At 48.2% G+C, this 22,500-nt stretch overlaps 1 protein-coding gene across 1 annotated transcript in view; it reads right to left on the minus strand.

Annotated features, from left to right (window-relative positions):
* akap6 (A kinase (PRKA) anchor protein 6) overlaps nt 1-22,500 on the minus strand; it is a gene marked incomplete at both ends in the record, with an annotated part of 100,764 nt that overhangs the window by 41,916 nt on the left and 36,348 nt on the right. Inside the window, 2 exons of the mRNA XM_083684092.1 lie at nt 1-12; nt 3,661-3,794. The exon at nt 1-12 is cut by the window's left edge and continues 109 nt beyond it. Of these exons, the coding sequence (XP_083540218.1) occupies nt 1-12; nt 3,661-3,794 (146 nt within the window). The remainder of the gene's footprint in view (nt 13-3,660; nt 3,795-22,500) is intronic.

Here is a 22,500-nt window from a genome sequence, read left to right on the forward strand (position 1 = left end):
AACTCCTGCAGGCTGGGGACGGGGAGGGGGGGGGGGGGGGGGTTAGAATAGAGAGGCCACATGTGGAGTCTAACGTCAGGAGAGGAATGTTGTCAAACATGATGTTGTATGGACGTCACCACCCACTAAACTCAGAGCTGTACATGAGGTCAACAACCACAAGGCCTGGTCAATGTGACGCTTCCCTTATGGTGACAATCTAACGCTTCATCAGGTCAAACTGAATGTGTGTGCTAACACCCCATACTGTGTTACTGTATAGACTGTCCTTTCACCAGGGGAGGCCGGAGGAGGTAGAAATCGGAGGACAGGGAGATGGCCTCACACATTGTGTTTGGTACCATTCCTCGTCCAGGCATTACAAGCCTCCTCCCTCCCCAGGAGCTTTACTGAGGGAGTGTCTGACAGGCCCAGGTAATTACCCTGTCCTGTTAGCACCAGTGCTAGCTCTGGGGTGGAGGGGAGGGTGTGGGGGGGAGTGTGTGTGTGTGTGTGTGTGGGGGGGGGGGGTTAGGAAGGTGAAAGGTGTAGAGGCATACAAGATCTCTGACCCAACAGCTGAGTGACACCTCTACCAGTGAAAACAGCTTAATTAAACATGACTGCAACCCCCCCTGCCCCCCCACCCCACTCACCCCCCTCCCCTCAGCATCCCGCTCAATCTCCCCCACACACCCCTCCCCACTCCCTCCTCCCTCCTCCCCCCCCTCCTCAGTCCCACCCCACGCGCCCAACATGAAATAACATCAAATATTTATGAAAGCGAACAAGGGCAATTGCACACACACACACACACACACACACACACACACACACACACACACACACACACACATACACTGACACACACACACACACATCACTGTCAGGGGGTTTTGTTAGGTGTGTTTTGGGGGGCCTGGCGGGGTATGTTTATAAACATTAGTGGCCAAATTGTTTGGAATTCTCTGGTCCGCGGAGGGTTTGACAGTTCTGTCAGCCTGTCGGCCGTTTCTCTCTCGCCTCACACAAAGCAATCGACAGAGTTGTCCCCGAAGAAAGAAAAAACCATGAATGAGATTACCCAAATAACCACCACAAGAGAAAGCACAAATATCAACAACCCTCCCCTCTTTATTTCAATTTACCGCAGCAACAAACTGAACACACGAAGGGGGATTGGGCCGGGGCTTGTACATGTGTAATTTCAAGCGGCGGGGTGGCAACACTGTATGCATTAGCATTCCCAAGCAGACATTGATGAAACAAAATGACGTCGAGAGAGAAATATGAATATTTTACCTCTTGTTATACTGGGGACATTGATCATAACAGAACGAGAGAGACAGGAAATCAGAAGCGCGGTGACATGGTGTAATCTCGAGCAGGAAGAGAAGAAGTCACCCCCAAGGCGTTTACACGGCAACACAGCTCATTATGCCAAGACAGAATATGCCTTTTGTAAGTTAAACAGATAAATACGCTACAATATTCCGCGATATGGTTTTTTTGATTTGTTTTTTTTCCTGTTCTTCTCGCTAATACAAAACTAAACGCTTGTAAAACACAATCTCTCAGGGCATGTAAACAAATAAACAAGGGAGGATAAATTCGTTGGAACAGCGGGATCCGTTTGGCAGCGGAGGCTTTAGAGTCGTTTGAACTGTCAACATCTCTCTGTGTCAGCGTCGTTAGCTACCTCTCTGCTGCACTCACACTCCCACTGTACAACCTACTCAATCTCAAACGCCCTAAAACCTCCGTTTCTACATTCCTCTCCAGAGATTCCCTGCCTCTCTTCCCAACCCCCCCTCCCCCCCCCCCCCCCCCCCCCAGCGAGGAGAGGAGAGGAGAGGAGAGGAGTCGACATGTGTTAAATGTAAACGAGAGGAGAAGGGCCTCTCTGGGAGAGGAGAGCAGCTCCAGCCGAGACTCTGGGCTCTGACAGAAGGGAGCAGCTGAAATGGATGCTCTCTGCCTTCCTCTATTCTCTTCAGATCCATTTAACATCAATCTCCCTGTGCTGAGGACCAGCGCTGCTCTGCTGATAGGAGCCACGCGCTACTGTACCTAATTCATCACCCCACCCCACCCCACCCCTCCCCTCCCCTCCTCCACCCTTCTCTCCCCCCTCTTCTCCCCATCACACACGCCAGCCTGTCACACTGAGCGATGGCCAGGAAAGGTTGGGACGCTCCTTATTGACACTCCTCATGTCTCAGTTCAGCTGACACTTTGATAGAGAAGAGAAGAGAGAGAAGAGAAGACCTTTAATTGATGCTGTTAATCCCTGTGGCTAATCTGGAGGGGGGTGGTGGTGGGGGGGGGGGCTGTAACGGGGGTCTTAGGGAGAGTCTCCCCCCCTCCCTCTCTCTCTCTCTCTCTCTGTGGTGGAGTGTTTGGAGAGCTTCTCTCCTTGAATGGCAGCTGTCCTGTATTTATCAGCTTCAAGGCTGAGAGGCTGGCTAGTGATCCGACAGGCCGGAACCGTGGTGGGGGAGACAGGGAGGAGAGGGAGGAGAGGGAGGAGAGGGAAGAGAGGGAAGAGAGGTAGGGAGAGATAGGCCGGAACCGTCATGGGAACAGAGAAGAGGTAGAGAGAGAGAAAAGACAGGTAGAGCGAGAGAAGAGGAAGGGCGAGAGAAGAAAGGCAGGGAGAGAGAAGAGGAAGGGCGAGAGAAGAAGAAGGGAGAAAAGAGGAAGGGAGAGAGAAGAGGTAGAGAGAAGAGGAAGGGAGAGGGATGAAGAGGCAGAAAGAGAGGAGCCTCAGGAGAGACAGGAAAATGATGAGGTGATGAAATGATGATGATGGAGGGGGAGGAAGAGAGAGGCAGGGGAGGAAGAGAGAGGCAGGGGAGGCAGGGATGGGTAGAGAGAGGTATAGAGAGAGGGAGGGATGAACCAGGAGGAGTGAATTGTGTTGAACACCAGACCAATTTACACAGTACATGTGCGTGTGTGTATACATGTGTACGTGTGCGTGCGCACGTGTGCATGTGTGTACATGCAGGCATGTGTGTGTGTGTGTGTGTGTGTGTGTGTGTGTGTGTGTGTGCGCGCGTGTCGCTCCTGAATTATGGTGATGGGGGGGGTCTCAAAGCCAGGCGTGAAACGGCAGAGAGAGCCGTGACCGGCCCCCGACGACTGGGGAGGCCAGATTACGATGCCACCCGTATGAAGCTGTGGCGATAGTGTGTGTGTGTGTGTGTGTGTGTGTGTGACATCTCATTCTGCTGAGAACAAACACTGTTTTAAAATGAGGATCCAACTTCACTGGCGTGCTGTCGCTCGGAGGAGAAGAGTTCTTCTTCTCTGTGTTTTCAAGGTTTGGGGTTAGACGTCCTTGAAGGATGAGGCACTAATGTAGCTGGAATAACAAACTGTAGTTACGGTGTTCCTGATAAACACTCACTGAGAAGAATCCATTCTATTCTGTTCGGTTACATTCTGTTCTATCCTGTTATATCCTCTCCTCTCCTCTCCTCTCCTCTCCTCTGCCCTCTCCTCCTCTCCCCTCCACCTCCCCTATCCAATCCTCCCCTCCTCCCCTCCCCTACTCTACTCTCTCCTCCCCTAGTTCCCTCCTCTCCCTTTATTCCCCTCCCCTCCCCCCCTCTTCTCTTCTCCTCTCCTCCTTCTATTCTATGCATCCTCCAGTGTGAACATCCAGTGGAGTGGTACCTGTTATTCTTGGCCATGTGTGTGTAGTCCCTCCCCCTGTCTGTGGTGCTGCAGTACTGCTGCCGCTGCAGCCGCAGACTCATCTGGTCCAGGGCATCTCTCTGGGCCTCACGATGGCTCTGCAGCAGCTCAACCTGCAACACAACAACAACAACAACAACAACATCAACAACAACATCAACATAGGAGACATCAGACACTGGAGAAATATCACTCTCACTGGGTATGGTATTTATTTATTGTATTGGTACATAGGTAGGTATCAGGGGAGGCTGGTGGAGGTAGACAATTGGAGGACGGGCTCATTGTAATGCATGGAACAGACTGGGGAATCTACGTGCTTGACACCATTCCTCAATCCGTTCCATGCATCTCCCCAGGCCTCCACCAGCCTCCACCAGCTTCCCCTGGCCTCAACCAGCCTCCTCTGGCCTCCATCAGATTCCCCTGGCCTCCACCAGCCTCCCCTGGCCTGCAGCGAGCTGGAATTGAAGACTAACTATATGGAGATGAAGTCTTGGGCTGAGCCAATCAGAGCCTCTCGTTCCTTAACTCTGTGTAAAGTGTCTTTGTTTACGTCTCTCGTCTCAACCATTCTGTCTATTTTGCAGATGCCGTGATAAAGGTCAAAGCGTTCTATGAATGCAAACAGGCTCCTCAATCAGAAACGTGCGCGCACGCACACACACACACACACACACACACACGTCCACGCACACACACACATACACCACGCACACATACGTACACACACTTCGCACACAAACACATGCGCCCACATACACACACGCACGCACATACACACACACACACACACACACACACCACACACACACACTCCATAATAAACAAGTAAATCAACAGGAAGATGCATGGGCTTTCTCGTTTCATTTGCAGCGTGTCGCCGTGGTTATGAGAGCCCCGTCCTGCTCTGGCGTTCATTTAGGGAATGAAATGAATCTAACGAGGAGGATTAGCCAACGCCACGGTGGCCACTTCTCCTTCTCTCCTTCTCCTCCACCTCTCCCCTCCTCTCCTCCTCCTGCTTTCATTTGGCTTCTCTTTGACTCACTCTGCCTGCTCTCTCTCACACACACACACACACACACACACACACACACACACACACACACACACACACACACACACACACACACACACACCTATAATGACTAATGCAGACCACAGACAAAAGTAATTTCTCCTGTGCTCAGGCCACCTTGAGCTTGAGAACAGTGTGGTCCAGAATAGGACAGGACAGCATATCATTCAGATGCTCTCCTCTCCTTCCCTCCCTCCCTCCCTCTACTCCCCTCCTCCCCTCTCCCCTCCTCTCCTCTAGATGGTGGTCTTCCAAGTTTGAAAGGATCTTCCAGGAGTCTGTCAGGCATGATATGGATGACCAGTCCGAGCCCGGTTCATAGTGGATATCTATCTCAGTGTAGAAGTCTTTGAAGAATCAGGAGAATGGGATGGCCAGTAGGACTAGGTCCCTTCAGTACAGAAGGCCTCAATGTCATGATGATCGCCCGTATCTGATATGCGTCCTCTGAGTGATCATTCCCTAGCATGCTACGCTTCCAGACATGTATGACCACTCTCTATGACCTCTACATAGGGAACGCACATCACACATCAACAACTCCATTCAGCAGCTGATTTATTTATTTCTGTAACCCTCTCTCTTTCTCTCTCTCTCTCGCTCCCTCCCCTCTCTCTCTCTCTGTCCCCCCTCCCTCCCTCTCCCCCTCTCCTTGCCAGAGGGACGTCTAACCCTGTGAACCGAGGCAGGCCAGGGTTTGATTTCCTCGCGTAGCGTAGCCGCCCCTCCCAGCACAGCGTATTCACATATGCAGACAGAGGGAACTGGGGGAGCTGCATCCTGTGTTCTTATTTCAAAGAGAATCATTCAGACCTGCGCTCGCCAACGCTGTCAAAACACACACCGCCTGTACACTGCTAATGTGCAGGGAGATCAATATAAATTTGGATCATTTGATGAATACTTAGGTGTGTCTTCTGAGAGTATGTGTGGTGTGTGGTGTGTGTGTGTGTGTGTGTGTGTGTGTGTGTCTCAGACTCTGACATGAGAACCTGCTGAATCAAGTCATTTTGGGGCTTTTTGTTTACCGTACACGTCAAGGCTAATTGACAGGGTTCCCCCTGGAAACTTCTAGAAGAACATGTTCCCCTAAGACACCCTTAGTGGTTTCACCTGTCAATGATCCCACGTGAAATGACATCATCATCACCACCTGTCTCTTATACCTTTCTATTACTACCTTGACCTTTCCTTCCTAGACCAGGCCACAGGAACATAATGATGATGTCATCAACAACCATAGCAGCCGGAGCTCACAGCTACATACACCTAGCTAGTCTATTGACTGTACATGTCAATAGGGCTGGAATACTGTGTGTGTGTGTGTGTGTGTGTGTGTCTGTGTGTGTGTGTGTGTGTGTGTGTGTGTGTGACACAGTTGCATCTCCTTGCTCACAGCGCTAAACCTTCCAAGAACACATCTATCTATCCGACTGACCTTCCCTCTCTCATGCAAAGCAAACTGAATAAAACAGGAACAAAGGATGACTCATAATAGAAAAGCCAGTTCAACATTCAGACAAATATGTGTATTGAAGAAGGATTATCCAGACACAGTGGAGGAGACATTCTAACAAGGACTCTTCTAAAGGTTGAGGAGAACAGGACACATGCTGTACTGTACAGTCAGGGGAGGCTGGTGGAGGGAGAAATCGGAGGACGGGGGTCATTGTAATGCATGGAACGGAGGAGTGAGGAACAGTATCAAACTGTTTTACCATGCATTACAATGAGCCCGTCCTCTGATTTCTACCTCCACCAGCCTCCCCTGATTTGGTTCTATATAAAGAACAAAGTGCTACCAATGATGGCCAATCATTGTTAAGTCTTCCACCGAAAAGAGAGATAGAAATGTCACCTACAGATAGAGACAAGAGAGATAGAGATGTCACCTACAGATAGAGATAAGAGAGAAGAGTAGCTGCGAATGGCGACGAAGAGTTTCCACGTGAAGCGGAGGAGGGCTGAAGGAAGAGCCACAGACGAGGATGTCCATGGGCTGTTCTGGTGACCAGATGGCTCCAATAAAACGCAAGAGCAAATTTCATCTGAATCCAAATAATCCAAACAGAATTGTGTCACGCTTTCTCCTCTTTTGTCTTTCTTCAGAGGCGGAGAAGAGAAGAGAAAAGAAGAGAGGAATTTAGTGGCTTCAGAACAAACAGGAAACGTGTGTTATTGGGCCCAGCTGGGGCCGGCCTAGGAGTTAACGAGGGGAGATACAGTGACTCTGTTGGCAGCACGGAAACACAGGGGTGGGTGGGTGTGTGTGTGTGTGTGCGTGCGTGTCTGTGTGTGTGTGTGTGTGCGTGTGTGTGTGTGTGCGTGTGTGTGTGTGTGTGTGTGTTAACGAGGGGAGATATGTGCCTCTGGTGGGCCCTACAGTACGTAGCATGGAAACACAGGGGGCAGGGGATGGAGGAGGAAGAGGAGGAAGAGGAGCAGAGGGGCCAGGGGAGGAAGAGGACGCCTCTGTATATTTAGACCATGTATTTCTCTATCGTCCTCTTTGAATGCGAGACGCATCGCCGCGAGATTGAAAAGCAGTGGGAAGTCACCGCCATCGCCAGCGCGTCCAACCCCCCCTCCCACCAACGCCGCTACCTCTCCCGGCCCCCCCTCCGACTAGTGTTCACAACAGCCAGAACATACATTGGCCTGTTTGAAATGCCTCCCATCATGGCTGCTCTGATGTGCTCTGGCTAGATCACACAGGAGAGAGGACGCATGCATGCTTGGAAAGCATAATTCACCTGGGAGAGTGTGTCTGTGTGTGTGTGTGTGTGTGTGTGTGTGTGTATGTGTGTGTGTGTGTGTGTGTGTGTGTGCGTGACTCATGGTGTAGGGGGTCACCATTGTGAAAATCCTCCCCATCAACAAGGTAATGCTGGAGAATAGTATGCACTGTATCCAACATTGTTTGGGGGGAAAAAAGAAAAATGAGAAAAAATGTCATTCTCTCTGTCATCCTCTCTTTTCCCCATCAGAAACACGCTGTAAAGGTTTTATTTTCCACAGAGTATAGCCCTCTAAGGAGGCATCAGGAAAAACATGAAACTCATTTGAAAACTATTACTTTCAAATCACCGCTCATAAAGTGTGGGTTTAATACGCGCCGTGCTCTTCTGGTATGAATCATGGGAATGTTATGGATGTTATTACAGTGTGGTCTGACATACACCTCACACACACGCGCACATGCGCGCACACACACACACACACACACACATACATACACACACACACACACACACGCGCGCGCGCGCGCGCGCGCACACGCACACACGCACACACACACACACCATGGCTACGGCTACTGCTTCTAGAATAGTGAGAATATCTAGCTGTTGGAAATGAGAGGTTGTTTAAGTGCATTATTTTAGTGCACATCAGATAAAAACATACACATAAAATAAGGGTAAGTATGAAAAAATAGAAATAACAATGGATAAAGAGAATGATTTCTTTTTATAATAATAATACAAATAAAAATAGTTAGGATGAGGACCGATCACCGATTCCTTTCCTCAGAATCGTCCGATAGCGATTTTTTAAAAAGAAAATGTTTACTCTAACTGAACCGGCCGTCTCTTCTTAGAATGGTCTTACCCACACTACTGTATCCATGTGATGACACTGTCTTGACTTTATTAAACACTCATTAAACTGATGAATAGGCCCTCCAAATATTATTCACTGTATATCAGATATATACGTACTTCAATATACAGTATATCAGACAAATGCTAAGTGACATATTTTGAATTTTGTAACCTCTCTTTTAATTAAAACAAGAAGAAATCAAAGGGGCTAGTACAGTAAAATACAGTAACAATCTTGTCTTCTAGACCTGATGTCTAGATATGGTCAAAAAAGAAATTGGGAGATTTCATACATTCTCTATATGAAAATATTTATGGCAGTCTACCTCCGCCTACATAAGGTATAACAAAATAAAATATGTGAAATATCTGTCCTCCACGTGAGATTTCTTTTTTTACACGTATTGCAAATTGCATTTTTTGGGTCTTTTTCCGACACTTTTCATACCACTTAAACGGCACAGCTCGCTCGTAAAAGATCGGATTTTGCGATTGGCTAATTTGGTGACCACCAATCGAGTCATTTGGAGTGAAAATCGGCCGATTTACATCGGTGGCCGATCGATCGGAGCATCCCTAGTCTTTAATCATGTTTTAAAAATAGACAATGTCTCAGACTCCCTAACATGGCTTGGCAGGCCAGGAGGGGATGCAGATGAAAACCATCCAGGAGGGCACTAACCCCCCCCTCCCACCACACCTCCCTGTCCCTAACCCCCCCCCCCCACACACATACACACACACCTCCCTGTCCCTAACCCCCCCCCCCCACACACACACACACACACCTCCCTGTCCCTAACCCCTCCCACCACACCTCCCTGTCCCTAACCCCCCCCCCCCACACACACACACCTCCCTGTCCCTAACCCCCCCCCCCCACACACACACACACACACCTCCCTGTCCCTAACCCCCCCCCCCCACACACACACACACACACCTCCCTGTCCCTAACCCCCCCCCCCCACACACACACACACACACCTCCCTGTCCCTAACCCCCCCTACCACTCCTCCTTGTCCCTAACCCCCCCTACCACTCCTCCCTGTCCCTAACCCCCCCTACCACACCTCCCTGTCCCTAACCCCCCCTACCACTCCTCCCTGTCCCTAACCCCCCCTACCACACCTCCCTGTCCCTAACCCCCCCTACCACACCTCCCTGTCCCTAACCCCCCCTACCACACCTCCCTGTCCCTAACCCCCCCTACCACACCTCCCTGTCCCTAACCCCCCCTACCACACCTCTCCTGCAGCTTTAAGGGAACATCTACGGGACTTTGAAAAGGTTTGGCTCCTGCAACATTTATCAGGGCGTGAAATTAGCAATTGCTAGGAGCTAAATTGCTGCTTCTTATTTAATGTTGTTGCTGAAAGGTGACATTTAATCGCTGATCCCTGCTAGCGAGGAGCAGAAGAGGACCCAAAGAGCAGCGTCACCGTGGCTGGGGAGGAGAGCTGACGTTGGGAGCAGAGCTCAGGCAATGTTCCCTGTATAGATTAGCCAGGTGGGGGGTCCTATCGATCGTGTGATCATCATTTTCTCTCTATTACAGACGACCACTCTCAATCTAACAGTGTTCTGGTTTGCACCACTAGAGCATGGATATCATCTAATCTTTATCGAGTGTGTGTGTGTGTGTGTGTGTGTGCTTCAAGACAAATTTGTCAAAATGACTACATTCAGATGCCTGACATGATTAGGCATGCAACAGTATTGATTATATTGTGTACTCATCTCGAATGCAACGGTTAGATACAGAAATGGGGTAAAAGTATGTCTGAGACAATTGCTACTGAGGAGCCAATAATAACCATTATCAACCCATTCATTTTACACTGTATCTTTCATATTACCTTTATCGTATCTAGGTTAGTATCAGTGAGAAAGAGTCTCTTTTGCAAAATATACCTGCAGTAGTCAAAACTACACTGGACAACACTGAAATATACACTCACCGAGCACTTTATTAGGAACACTATACTAATACTGGGTAGGGCCTCCCTTTGCTCTCAAAACAGCCTCAATTCTTCGTGCCATTGATTCCACAAGATGTTGGAAACATTCTTTTGAGATTCTGGTCCATGATGACATCACCATGATTGCGTCACGCAATTCCTGCCAATTTATCAGGTGCACTTTCAGGCTGTGAATCTCCCGTTCTACCACATCCCAAAGGTATTTTATTGGATTCAGATCCGGTGACTGGGAAGGCCACTGAAGAACACTGAACTCATTGTCATGTTCATGAAACCAGTTTGAGACGACTTTTGCTTTGTGACATGGTGCATTATCATGCTGGAAGTAGCCATTAGAAGATGGGTAAATTGTGGCCATGAAGAGATGCACATGGTCAGCAACAATACTCAAATAGGCTGTGGCATTCAAGCGATGATTGATTGTTATTAACGGGCCCAAAGTGTTCCAAGAAAACATTCCCCACACCATTACACCACCTCCATCATGAGAAGGTGTACACATCATATTCATAACATTCCTGGCTTTGAAAAAAAAAAAAAAAAAAACTGAAATCCCTTCCAACTCTCCTCCCTCCACAGCTCTCCCGTGTTCAAATCCACGCTGCCTTTCAACGTTCCACCGATGAGACGCAGGGGTGGAGGCTGGTGGAGGCAGAAATCAGAGGTGTTTGATACCGTTCCTTATTCCGTTCCATGCATTACAATGAGCCCGTCCTCTGATTTCTGCCTCCACCGATTGGGACGAAAGAGGAGAGACGGCATCCGGCAAGCAGCTCTGATGAAGATATTTGGCAACGTGAGCCAAGCGCTCGGGGCAGGTGTTACACCAGAACCCATTAATATAGGTAATTAACATTAGCCACCATCTTAATTAACATGCAAACTAATTAGGAAATAATTAAGTAACATAAAAAATCAGATCTTAATTCTAAATGGGAGGAAGCTGGTATCAGAGCTGCAGCTCGATGCTGCGCCTCCCTTTGAACCCTCAGAAGAGCTGAAATTACTGTTTTTTGGGGGGTTCTTTGGATGAAAGGGTTTGTGGGTTTTCAAAGTGAATTGTAGAGGAGAGTAAATTAGTCAACAGGCATTGGATCAAGCCTTGATACCGTACCATAGGAGGGCTGGTGTTATAGTGTTGGTACAAGGGTGTTATAGTGTTGGTACGAGGGTTGGTGTTATAGTGTTGGTACGAGGGCTGGTGTTATAGTGTTGGTACGAGGGTGTTATAGTGTTGGTACGAGGGCTGGTGTTATAGTGTTGGTACAAGGGTGTTATAGTGTTGGTACGAGGGCTGGTGTTATAGTGTTGGTACGAGGGTGTTATAGTGTTGGTACGAGGGCTGGTGTTATAGTGTTGGTACGAGGGTGTTATAGTGTTGGTACGAGGGCTGGTGTTATAGTGTTGGTACAAGGGTGTTATAGTGTTGGTACGAGGGCTGGTGTTATAGTGTTGGTACGAGGGTGTTATAGTGTTGGTACGAGGGCTGGTGTTATAGTGTTGGTACGAGGGTGTTATAGTGTTGGTACGAGGGCTGGTGTTATAGTGTTGGTACGAGGGCTGGTGTTATAGTGTTGGTACGAGGGTGTTATAGTGTTGGTACGAGGGTGTTATAGTGTTGGTACGAGGGTGTTATAGTGTTGGTACGAGGGCTGGTGTTATAGTGTTGGTACGAGGGTGTTATAGTGTTGGTACGAGGGCTGGTGTTATAGTGTTGGTACGAGGGTGTTATAGTGTTGGTACGAGGGCTGATGTTATCGTGTTGGTACTAGGGTGTTATAGTGTTGGTACGAGGGTGTTATAGTGTTGGTACGAGGGCTGATGTTATCATGTTGGTACTAGGGTGTTATAGTGTTGGTACGAGGGTGTTATAGTGTTGGTACGAGGGTGTTATAGTGTTGGTACGAGGGCTGATGTTATAGTGCTGGCACAAGGTTGTGATTCAATCAACCGTAGACAGTGGCTTTCTGCACTGTGCTCTCAGAGGTGTGTTTGATTTGCTAACCGGATTGGCACCATTCCACTCCAGCTATACTTCTCTTCACCAAAGCGTTATCCTGGTGGCCATTAGAGGAGAGGGGGAATGGTGGAAGGTAAAAACACTGCATGGAGCCACTGCTTTTAAACTCTCTTTCTTGGCAATCACTGGGAAGGAAATTGATTTCAGCAATAAAACAAAGAAAAGCAATTGTAAAGATCGATGCATAAAGCCAGGACACGACGCACGGTTATCTAACTTTACTATTTCATTAACAGTAGGAGGAAAAAACAACATCTCCACAACGATTCACAGTGACAAATGACCAGGACCATTACAGGACCATTCCAGGTAAGTGCTCAGGGCAGAGTTACATTCCATTTGTATCACTATTCATTATTTGTTGTATTTGTTCCAGATGGAGGAATTTGTTGTTGTTGTTGTTGTTGTTGCTGTTGTTGTTGTTGTTGTTGTTTTTCTGTCAGGGCATTCTGTTTAGTAGCTAGTCGGTTAGCTTGTCTTGAAGATTGTATGTCTAAACTAGGGGAGGCTGGTGGAGGTAGAAATCGGAGGACGGGCTCATTGTAATGATCGTGATGATACCATTCCTCATTCCATTCCATGCATTACAATGAGCCCGTCTTCTGATTTCTACCTCCACCAGCCTCCCCTGGTCTAAACCTGTATTCAAAGCTGTAGTGCAACAGACACACCGTCAGGATCATGGAGCGTCCCCCCGCCTCCCTCCACCAGAGGTGGAACACCAACCGTCTGAGAACAAGTGTTTACAGTAACAACCCTGCTGCTTCCGACGGCCTCGTCTCCTCACAATAACAGCATTGAGACAGATCTGATAACCTTGGTGTTCATAAGACTCCTTATCAACAGCAGCACGTGGATCTCTGTCTAAACATCCCAGGTCTGTGAGCCAGGGGGAGCTCTGGGGGGAGAGGAGGAGAGATCCTGGTTCAATCCCCCTCCTCAAGCCTCTCTCCAGGCTGAATGGAAGCATCCAGAGATTATTGAGGTCTCCAACAATAGCAGGATATTTAGAGTTTTGGCTCCACATCAGGTTGCCTCTCTCTGTAGTCGAGCAAGGGAGTTAACAGGGCCGCAAGGGGTTAACCCCGCTAGGGGTGTGTGTGTGTGTGTCTGTGTGTGTGTGTGTGTGTGTGTGTGTGTGTGTGTGTGTGTCTGTATGTGTGCATGTGCACGTCTGTGTGTGTGTGTGTGTGTGTGTGTGTGTGTGTGTGTGTGTGTGTGTGTGTGTGTGTGAACCTGCAAGTTGACAGCAGCTAAACGGGCCTGACACTCTGACACGCGGGGCTGACGCGAGGCTGCTGTGCTCATTCCAACCAGTAAGCCACCTTCAAACTCTCTGTCAGGTAAAACGACCTTGTGTTTCATTTACTGATAATTAAATGGATTTATTCCTCTAACGCTTTTAATTAAAATGCTGGAAATATTGATTACCTCTATCATGTCCTCTGCCCCCACCGCAGATGAAGAAAGCTTTTAGAAGTGTTTATTTAGAAAAGGAGGCAGAGAGAGAGAATTAAACAAGATTGAATCTCTGAGACCGAAATAAAGCGTCTCTCTATTTCTGCTGGGCCAAGCAGAAAAAGAAAAAAAATTGAGTTTTTTTTTTTTGTGTGTGTGTGATGTTTGATTAATTATTTTGGAATCCATTTTTTGCTTACCTTGATATTTAATTAAAATATCATTTTAAAAGGTAATTAGGTGTATGAGGTTTAATCCGCTGGGTTGCCGGGAGCGAGGAGGAACTCTATCAGAAATTGAAAGCTGCCGATGGTTGAATATGCGGCGCTGCTTTGTGTTGTCAGAGAGGTGCTGTTCCCAGCCGTCCTGGCCGGCGCCGGCCGGGGTAAATTACCTCCAGCTCATTGCGGGGCAGCGGGTTGGAACCGGGCTATTCTTCTAATGCATATTGGCTGTTGTGGCATAGCAGAGTTTCATCAGTGGTGTGTGATGCTGTAGATCTACCGCCACAGCCAGGGGTCCGACGCATGCTGATGGACAAACCAATTATGCATGAAATCAAATATGATTTAGAAGTGAATTCAGAAGAAAAACTTCAACCATAGTAGTCTCCCTATGAACCTTCTCAGCAGGTTCCAGACAGGGGGGTGGAGGTGTGTGTGTGTGTGTGTGTGTGTGTGTGTGTGTGTGTGTGTGTGTGTGTGTGTGTGTGTGTCTGTCTGTCTGTCTGTCTGTCTGTCTGTCTGGGAGTGGTTGACAATAACCTTACAATGGATTTGTGCGAGGTGAAGGAATGGTAGGGTGAGGTAGTTGGGGATTGGTTGGGGGGGTTGGGGGGGGGTATGTGTGTTTGAACGTGATGGGGAGTAATTACGTTTAGAGATCATTGAAAATGCACTGAGGACAGACTATCAAATTAGCCAACCAATTGAAACAGCCTACAAATCCATCATCCGGAGTTCATCCACAACAAAAGAATCACATGACTCACTCATTTATTTACATCAGGGGTGGTGGGAGAAAGTTAACACTTCGACGGGAAATGAAGAGGTAATTAGAGAAAGTTCTGTATAATTCTGAGCTATTAAATGTAATTTGACAACAACTTTGTTAGAAACTCAGTAATGTATAATTCTCTGTTGTCTGCCAAGACAATATCAGCTATTCCACTGCTGTTGTTTGGAAATGAGCAAAACATAAATATTGTTTGAGATTCAGAACAATACTCCTCAAAACAAACACATGCAGGAAGCTCACAGGAGAGAGAACGTTTCAGCTGAGAGCCCAATGAGACGGGACAAACGACACAACAACCAAACATGTCAACGCCAACACTGACTTACAACGGAACAACACCACGGACCTGGGACTCTCTCACACACACACACACACACACACACACACACACACACACACACACACACACACACACACACACACACACACACACACACGCATAATGGATGTTCCAATGACATGCCCGTCATTCTAATCAACCGTAATGATCACTAGAAGAAATTGATCATATGATCGATTGATTCATCTGGTATTGGGATTTATTTAACTCAAATCCAAATTAACTAGCAAAAACCTGCCGATTCGAATCAATTTCATCTAGAAAAAAATAAAAACAGATTTTTAATCAAATTAATAAATATCGACTACTAAATAGCATGTATAATACCAAATACTATTCTGTTGTATATCCATATACAAGGCTTTACAAGCATGATCATCTGATCATCCATACTGTTCATTCAGATGAGTGTTCAGCCTCTCGCCCCTACGTAGTCCCAAACCCAACCACAACTTCATGTGATTTATGGTATAGTTGTATTCCCGTGGCGTGTTTGACAGGACCAGTAATACCCAGAGGATCCAGGCAGTGCTTCTTTCATTAATGCAGATGACACACAGTCATAGGAGATCATAGAGTGTTTGATACCATTTCTCATTCCATTACAATGAACCCGTCCTCCGATTTCTACCTCCACCAGCCTCCCCTGCCTCCCTCCCCTGCAAGCCTCCCCTCCCTCCCCCAGCCTCCCCTGCAAGCCTCCCCTCCCTCCGCCAGCCTCCCCTGCAAGCCTCCCCTCCCTCCCCCAGCCTCCCCTGCAAGCTTCCCCTCCCTCCCTCAGCCTCCCCACGAGCCTCCCCTGCCCCACACAGCTTATGTATTCTGCTTCCCCCTCCTAGAGTGGTCCACTCCTGGTTACTAACGCTGTTGTTCAAGGACACTATTCCACTTAGACCAGATATCAAAGCCCAACATAAATCACTACTAAGCCATGTGATAACCGCATTCTGTTTGTAGAATTCTTAACTCAACTCAACTTTCTTGTCAACCAGGGGAGGCTGGTGGAGGTTAGACTTCGGAGGACGAGCTCATTGTAATGCATGGAATGGAAAGATTATGCATTACAATGAGCCTGTCCTCCGACGTCTACCTCCACCAGCCTCCCCTGGTGTAACCATGCCTGTGTTGACGACCAGGCTCCTCACTGCAGCCCAGACGGACAGCCAGGGGCCAAGAGGATAACCTCTGATCTGTCCTCTGTCCACAGGACCATGTTCAATGATACAGTACTGGACCCGTACATCTGACAGTGAAATGTAATACTTGATAAGATGTTTCTACGGTATCAGATAGTCGTCAGCATCCATTGTGTGTGTGTCTGTGTGTGTGTGTGTGTGTGCGTGTGTGTGTGTGTGTGTGTCATCTGCGTCCATTGTGGTTTCCTCAACAACAACAAAGGGATAATATCGAGGCTACTAAACCAAGTCCATGCTTTGACGAAGGAGTGTGCTCCGAAACGCGTCAGCAAATAAAACTTCTTTGAAGGGATCCAGTTGCCATCTCTTTTTATATATATATACTTCTGATCAACATGGCAAGCTTTGTGACCCTATAGTCTAGAACTCAAAGAGTCTGTCGAAGCTTGCTATAAAACTAGAGGAGACATACTTCTGGCTTATCAGAGAGTTGAAAGGCAGTGGTGGATGGGTAACAGGTAAAAACCTGCCTCTGCTTCTGCATCTGGTAGAGAATACCAGATGCTACTGTTGGTAGAGAATATAGAATATATTCATTTCAATATTGAAGATAGGACTGGTGTCATATCTAGCCCCTCAGAGGGAGATATATACTTTATGACTGAGTCTCTTCCACCAGTCCCTCTCTCTCTCTCTCTCTCTCTCTCTCTCTCTCTCTCTCTCTACGCTTGGCAGATAGCGTACCTTCAGCTCTCTGGCCAGCTTTCAGGGAGGAGACAACCAGAGGGCAGACATTAGAATTTTATATCACTTCAAGAACGGAGCGAGGGAGGAGGGAAGGAGGGAGGGAGGGAGGGAGGGAGGTGGGAGGGATGGCAGAGAGAGGTAACGAGAGGTAAAGAGAGGTAGGGAAAGGAGAGGAGGTAGGCAGGGAGGGAGATAGAGAGAAGGAGGAATGGAGGGGGAGCGAGGAAGAGGGTGGGAGAGGCAGGGGGAGGGAGGCAGGGAGAGGCAGGGGGAGGGGGAGGAGCAGGGAAAGCCATCAGAAGGCTCCTCTGACATTCATTGGGGACTCGGAGGGAATGATGGGACATATTTTTGTCTTTCACCTGTGAGGCATGTTCGGTTGCCGCGGTGATAAGGTAATTCTGGCACCGATACATCATAACACTGGCGACAGTTTTATGACGAGCAGATTGGCTATAAGCTCCCCTGATTAGAATAAAAGAAATGTTGAGCATTCTGACGATGGGGAGAGTAACATCGGGGGGGGGGGGAGGGGGGGGGGGACAAGTCACATGATCTTGAAAGTTCTAGAAGCTCAGTGGGCGGGGATAAGGCATGAATCAATGTTTATATCTGTTGGAATATTCTGTCCAATCAAATCCCATTGGTCATGTTTCACAGTACAGGCCAGTGGAGGCTGGTGGAGGTAGAAATCGGAGGACGGGCTCATTGTAACATATGGGATGGAATGAAGAACGGTCTGAATGAGGAATGGTATCAAACACGTGTATTTGATACCATTCCTGTTTTCATTCTTATCCATGCATTACAATGAGCCCGTCCTCCGATTTCTACCTCCACCAGCCTCCCCTGGTACAGTATATAGCCCTAGTTCTGTGGCCCACTTTGATGTATTTATGTATTTGCAACTTCATGGTTTTCAATAGCTCTCCTAATCCAGTGGCAGGTGTCTCTCTGGTCCAGTGACTGGAGTGTATCAGTAACATCAGCTGTATTAATAACAGAGAGCTTCCATAGCATAACTTACTGATGCCTATCCTCCTATCCTTACCACCCAAGCCTGGTTAAATATTCATTGACAATTATTCCAGCTTGACTGAGGGCTAAGTGCTTGGTCCTGAAGGAAGGAGAGAGAGGGGTAGGGAGAGAGGGAGGGAAAGAGAGAGGGGTAGGGAGAGAGGGAGGGAAAGAGAGAGGGGTAGGGAGAGAGGGAGGGAAAGAGAGAGGGGTAGGGAGGGAGGGAGGGAAAGAGAGAGGGGTAGGGAGAGAGGGAGGGAAAGAGAGAGGGGTAGGGAGAGAGGGAGAGAAAGAGAGAGAGACAGAGTGAGAGAGAGAGAGAGAGAGAGAGAGAGAGAGAGAGAGAGAGAGAAAGAGGGTGGAAAATAAACAACTATATAGTTATTAACACATACTACAGGAGTTCTCCTAGACACACACACACACACACACACACACACACACAACAGGAGACCCCCAACCACCCCTTTCACCCGTAGATCCACTGCAGCTCCTCCCCCTTCAAACCCCCATACAGCCCGATCACAAGTTTAACCATGATTAAAACGAAACATGAAATATTAACAAGCTGCCGTGGTATTCATACAGAGGGACAGGTGGGCTTTAGCCTTCTGGCATTGTGTGCATGCGCTCACCAGGAGAGAGGGAGGGGGAGGGGGAGGGAGAGGGGGGGGCTGTACTGAACATATACAAGTCCTTTTTCTGGGAGTAATATTGTTGCAGCAGGGTTCCAGTTTCATTGTAATCTTCAAAGCAACTAATGCAAAATACAACACAACCTCATATGTGTCTCTGTAAGATGTGTAACCTTCAATACTGCAGCATCACTTTCTATACTGGATGTAATTATATACAGATTGGTAATATTCCACCTTTCTCTGAATCTATATCAGTCTATAGAAGTAGATATGTAGCTGGTACTACAGTGAGTCCCTATTGTTATTAAAGTTGCATATACAATGTTTTCTAGTGAATTTTCTCTCCACGGAACATCTTCAAACACTTCTTGGGGTTATTGTTCAAAGAAAGCCGAGAACATGTTTGAACTAATGATTGTTTCAGACCGTCTGACCGAGAGCAGCGCTGCGTCGTTACCATGTGCTGGTCTGGGGCCCAATTTAGAAAGCAATCAGTTTGTCTTTCACAAAGACGCTGCCGGACACGTACACGAGCAGGGATATCAAGTGGCCGGCCGCCTTACTGCGTTCACGCATCACACACACACATCTATGGCCCGGCAGATTACCACTGATTGTATTTCGTTTGATAGAATTCATTAAGTATTAGCAGGTTTGACATGTGGACACCAACGCAAACCACAAAGAGACCCTCTGTAATAGGCTGCAATAGCGTGCTGCCGCATTTCCCACAAACCACTCCGATGCTCATAATTACTGCCTAAAGTGCTCCTTGTTGCCTTTATTTGCAAAGCAAGTTGGGTAATCTTTGATCCGATAGCCAAGCAGCGGCGAAGGCGGAATATAAATGAAGAAATAATAAAAAAATGTGGTTTTGATTTCTGCTGGACTTGAGCGGCATATAATACAGCCGAAGGACAGGAGAGGGAGAAGTAATGAAGACACGAGAACGCACGGTCGGGCTGTGTGTGTGTGTGTGTGTGTATGTGTGTGTGTGTGTGTGTGTGTGTGTGTGTGTGTGTGTGTATGTGTGTGTGTGTGTGTGTGTGTGTGTGTGTGTGTGTGTGTGTGTGTGTGTGTGTGTGTGTGTGTATGTGTGTGTATGTGTGTGTGTGTGTGTGTGTGTGTGTGTGTGTGTGTGTGTGAGAGAGAGAGAGAGAGACAGAGAGAGAGAGTCGCAGTACATTTTCATTTCAAACTCTTTTATATAATAAACTGAACTCCAAGCTCAAGGTAACAAATATCGATTTCTAACTCGGAGGTGACAGACTGTTTCTTTGAAAAATAATCTCCTGCATATTCATTTTTATCATTCTCATAATTAAATATTTGAAAAATGTCTGGAAAGAAAAAATAACTGGCGCCATTAACTTTTTTTTCATTCTTACAAAGTGCATTTGAGTTGTCAGATTGCCTTTGGGCAAAGACACGTAGAGAGGGATGTCATTTTAACTCACTTTAGAAATTACACCCAGAGTGCCTTTGCATGCTAATAACACCAAGAAAGAGGCAGCATTAATTATTTCTTATTTGGATTTGGGATTATTAGCATTTCTCTTTTCAAACACATAAACATTTCAGAGCAGGTAGATGAATGTTCGGGGGGTTTTAAGGAGTTTAATTCTGTTTATACTGTCATTAATACTTTGATGAATGTGGTTGAAATTACATATCAGGCCATTTGATATATTTGATCTACTCAATAAACCTGCGGTTCTAACTAGCCTAACCTCAAAGAGGGGCCGGTGCTTTAAAGAGAGCAGGAACAAGCTCAGTATCGAGGGAAGCCCAGATTTGGGTTTAAACTTGTACATGAGTTCAAACATGAATATCAATAGCAACTCTCTGATGGTCATAAATAACAGTGTTGGTCTCTCTATCTCTCTCTCCCCCCTGGCCCCGCCATCTCTATCTCTCTCTCTCCCCCCTGCCCCTCCCCTCTCTCTCTATCTCTCTCTCCCCCCTGCCCCCCTCTATCTCTATCTCTCTCTCTCTCCCCCTGCCCCCCCATCTCTATCTCTCTCTCTCCCCCCTGCCCCCCCTCTATCTCTATCTCTCTCTCTCCTCCCTGCCCCCCTCTATCTCTCTCTCCCCCTGCCCCCCCTATCTCTCTCTCTCCCCCCTGCCCCCCCATCTCTATCTCTCTATCTCTCTCGCTCTCTCTGTGTCTGTCTCTGCATAATCAGATTTCTTTCTCTAAAGCATCAATTATAACATCATGCATACTCAAACGACCTCACCTCTCCACCGACATAAAGCGGTGTGATGTCCTGACAGACTTCCCTTACTCCACCGCAGCACCATCAACGACAGTTAAAACTCCACCAACTGAAACACTTAATGGAAAACTGAATGCATCGGCCAACGTAAACATTGTCTAGTCGTAAAGACGACTGAACCCTGGACATCCCCCCCATCAGGGGAGAGGGGGGGAAGTAGGGTGGTGGGGAGGGCATGAGGGGTGCCAACTCTCTCTCCAGGATAAACTAGGCATGTCCCCAGGTTTAAGTGGCACTTCATCTCATTTCATTGTCCCCAGCTGTTACTCCAGTTTAGTACTGAAGGGTGCTGACTTGAGACAACCAAGACTGGTCCGTGTGAGGTATGGTGAGGTGGGGGTGGGGTACTGGTGGGGTATGGGTGGGGTGGGGGTGGGGTACGGGTGGTTTCCGTGTGAGGTGTGGTTGATGTGTTGCTTGTTAACATTTGCCAGTGAGCTACATGGTGGTGGCAGAGTTGGTTCTGCAGACCCCCCCTGCCCCCTGTCACCTGTGCTGTCTGCCTCTCTCCTCACGGCCAGCCCCCCCTCCCCCCCCACCTCCCTTCCTCCACCGGCTGTGTAACAGTCAGCTCACCATGAACCACCCCCTCTGTCCTATCCTCCTGCTCCTCCCTCTCCTCCACCTCCCCCCGCTGGGCAGCAATCAGCTCACCCTAGTCTAGTACGGGGAAATGGGTGCCTTGGACCACCACCCCCCGTCGGTGTCATCCCTCCCCCCCTCCCCAGCCTGTCTCCCCTCCTCCCCCGTTGTGTTCACCCTAGTCTAGTGGGGTGAAATGGGTGCCCTAGGGGGGACAAGCTGTCTGAGAGCCCAGCTGATAAGGCCTGGCCTGCTTTAACATACATGCATGGTGGCAGCCAGCCAGCCAGCCAGCCAGCCAGCCAGCCAGCCAGTTAGCCAGCTAGCCAGTGTTAGAGGTAGAGTATTCACTTATTACGGCTGTGATGACCTGAATCCCTCTGTGAGGACCCAGATATCCTGCAACACACACACACACACACACACACACACACACACACACACACTCACCACGCATACGCACACTCACCACACACACACACACACACACACACACACACACACACACACACACACACACACACTCCTGCATCACTCCAGGCGACAAAAGCAGGAGCCAGCAACCTGACAGATAAACTGGCTGTAATATCGAGGCGAAGCGACCGTGCGTCGTCGCCCCAAATCTCTCTCCAGAGTAGTTGGATGTTGGAAGTGGTTTAGGTGTCACTGACTCGGGGCTGTTTCGTCAAGCTGGGTAACTGGATTTGCGTCCCCCGTGACCAAATGAACATGGTCTAATCTGAAGTGATCATGATAGGGTGACTGAGGACGGGGCCACCCCTGCCTGCAGGGACCTATGGTACATTCCGTCGCTGGGGACAGACACAGACTGACAAGCACCTAGAGTACCACGACAGTCAGGGGAGGCTGGTGGAGGTCGAAATCGGATGACGGGCTCATTGTAATGCACGCGTGTTTG

This window comes from Argentina silus (assembly GCF_951799395.1).
Source record: "Argentina silus genome assembly, chromosome: 13".
NCBI lineage: Eukaryota > Metazoa > Chordata > Actinopteri > Argentiniformes > Argentinidae > Argentina > Argentina silus.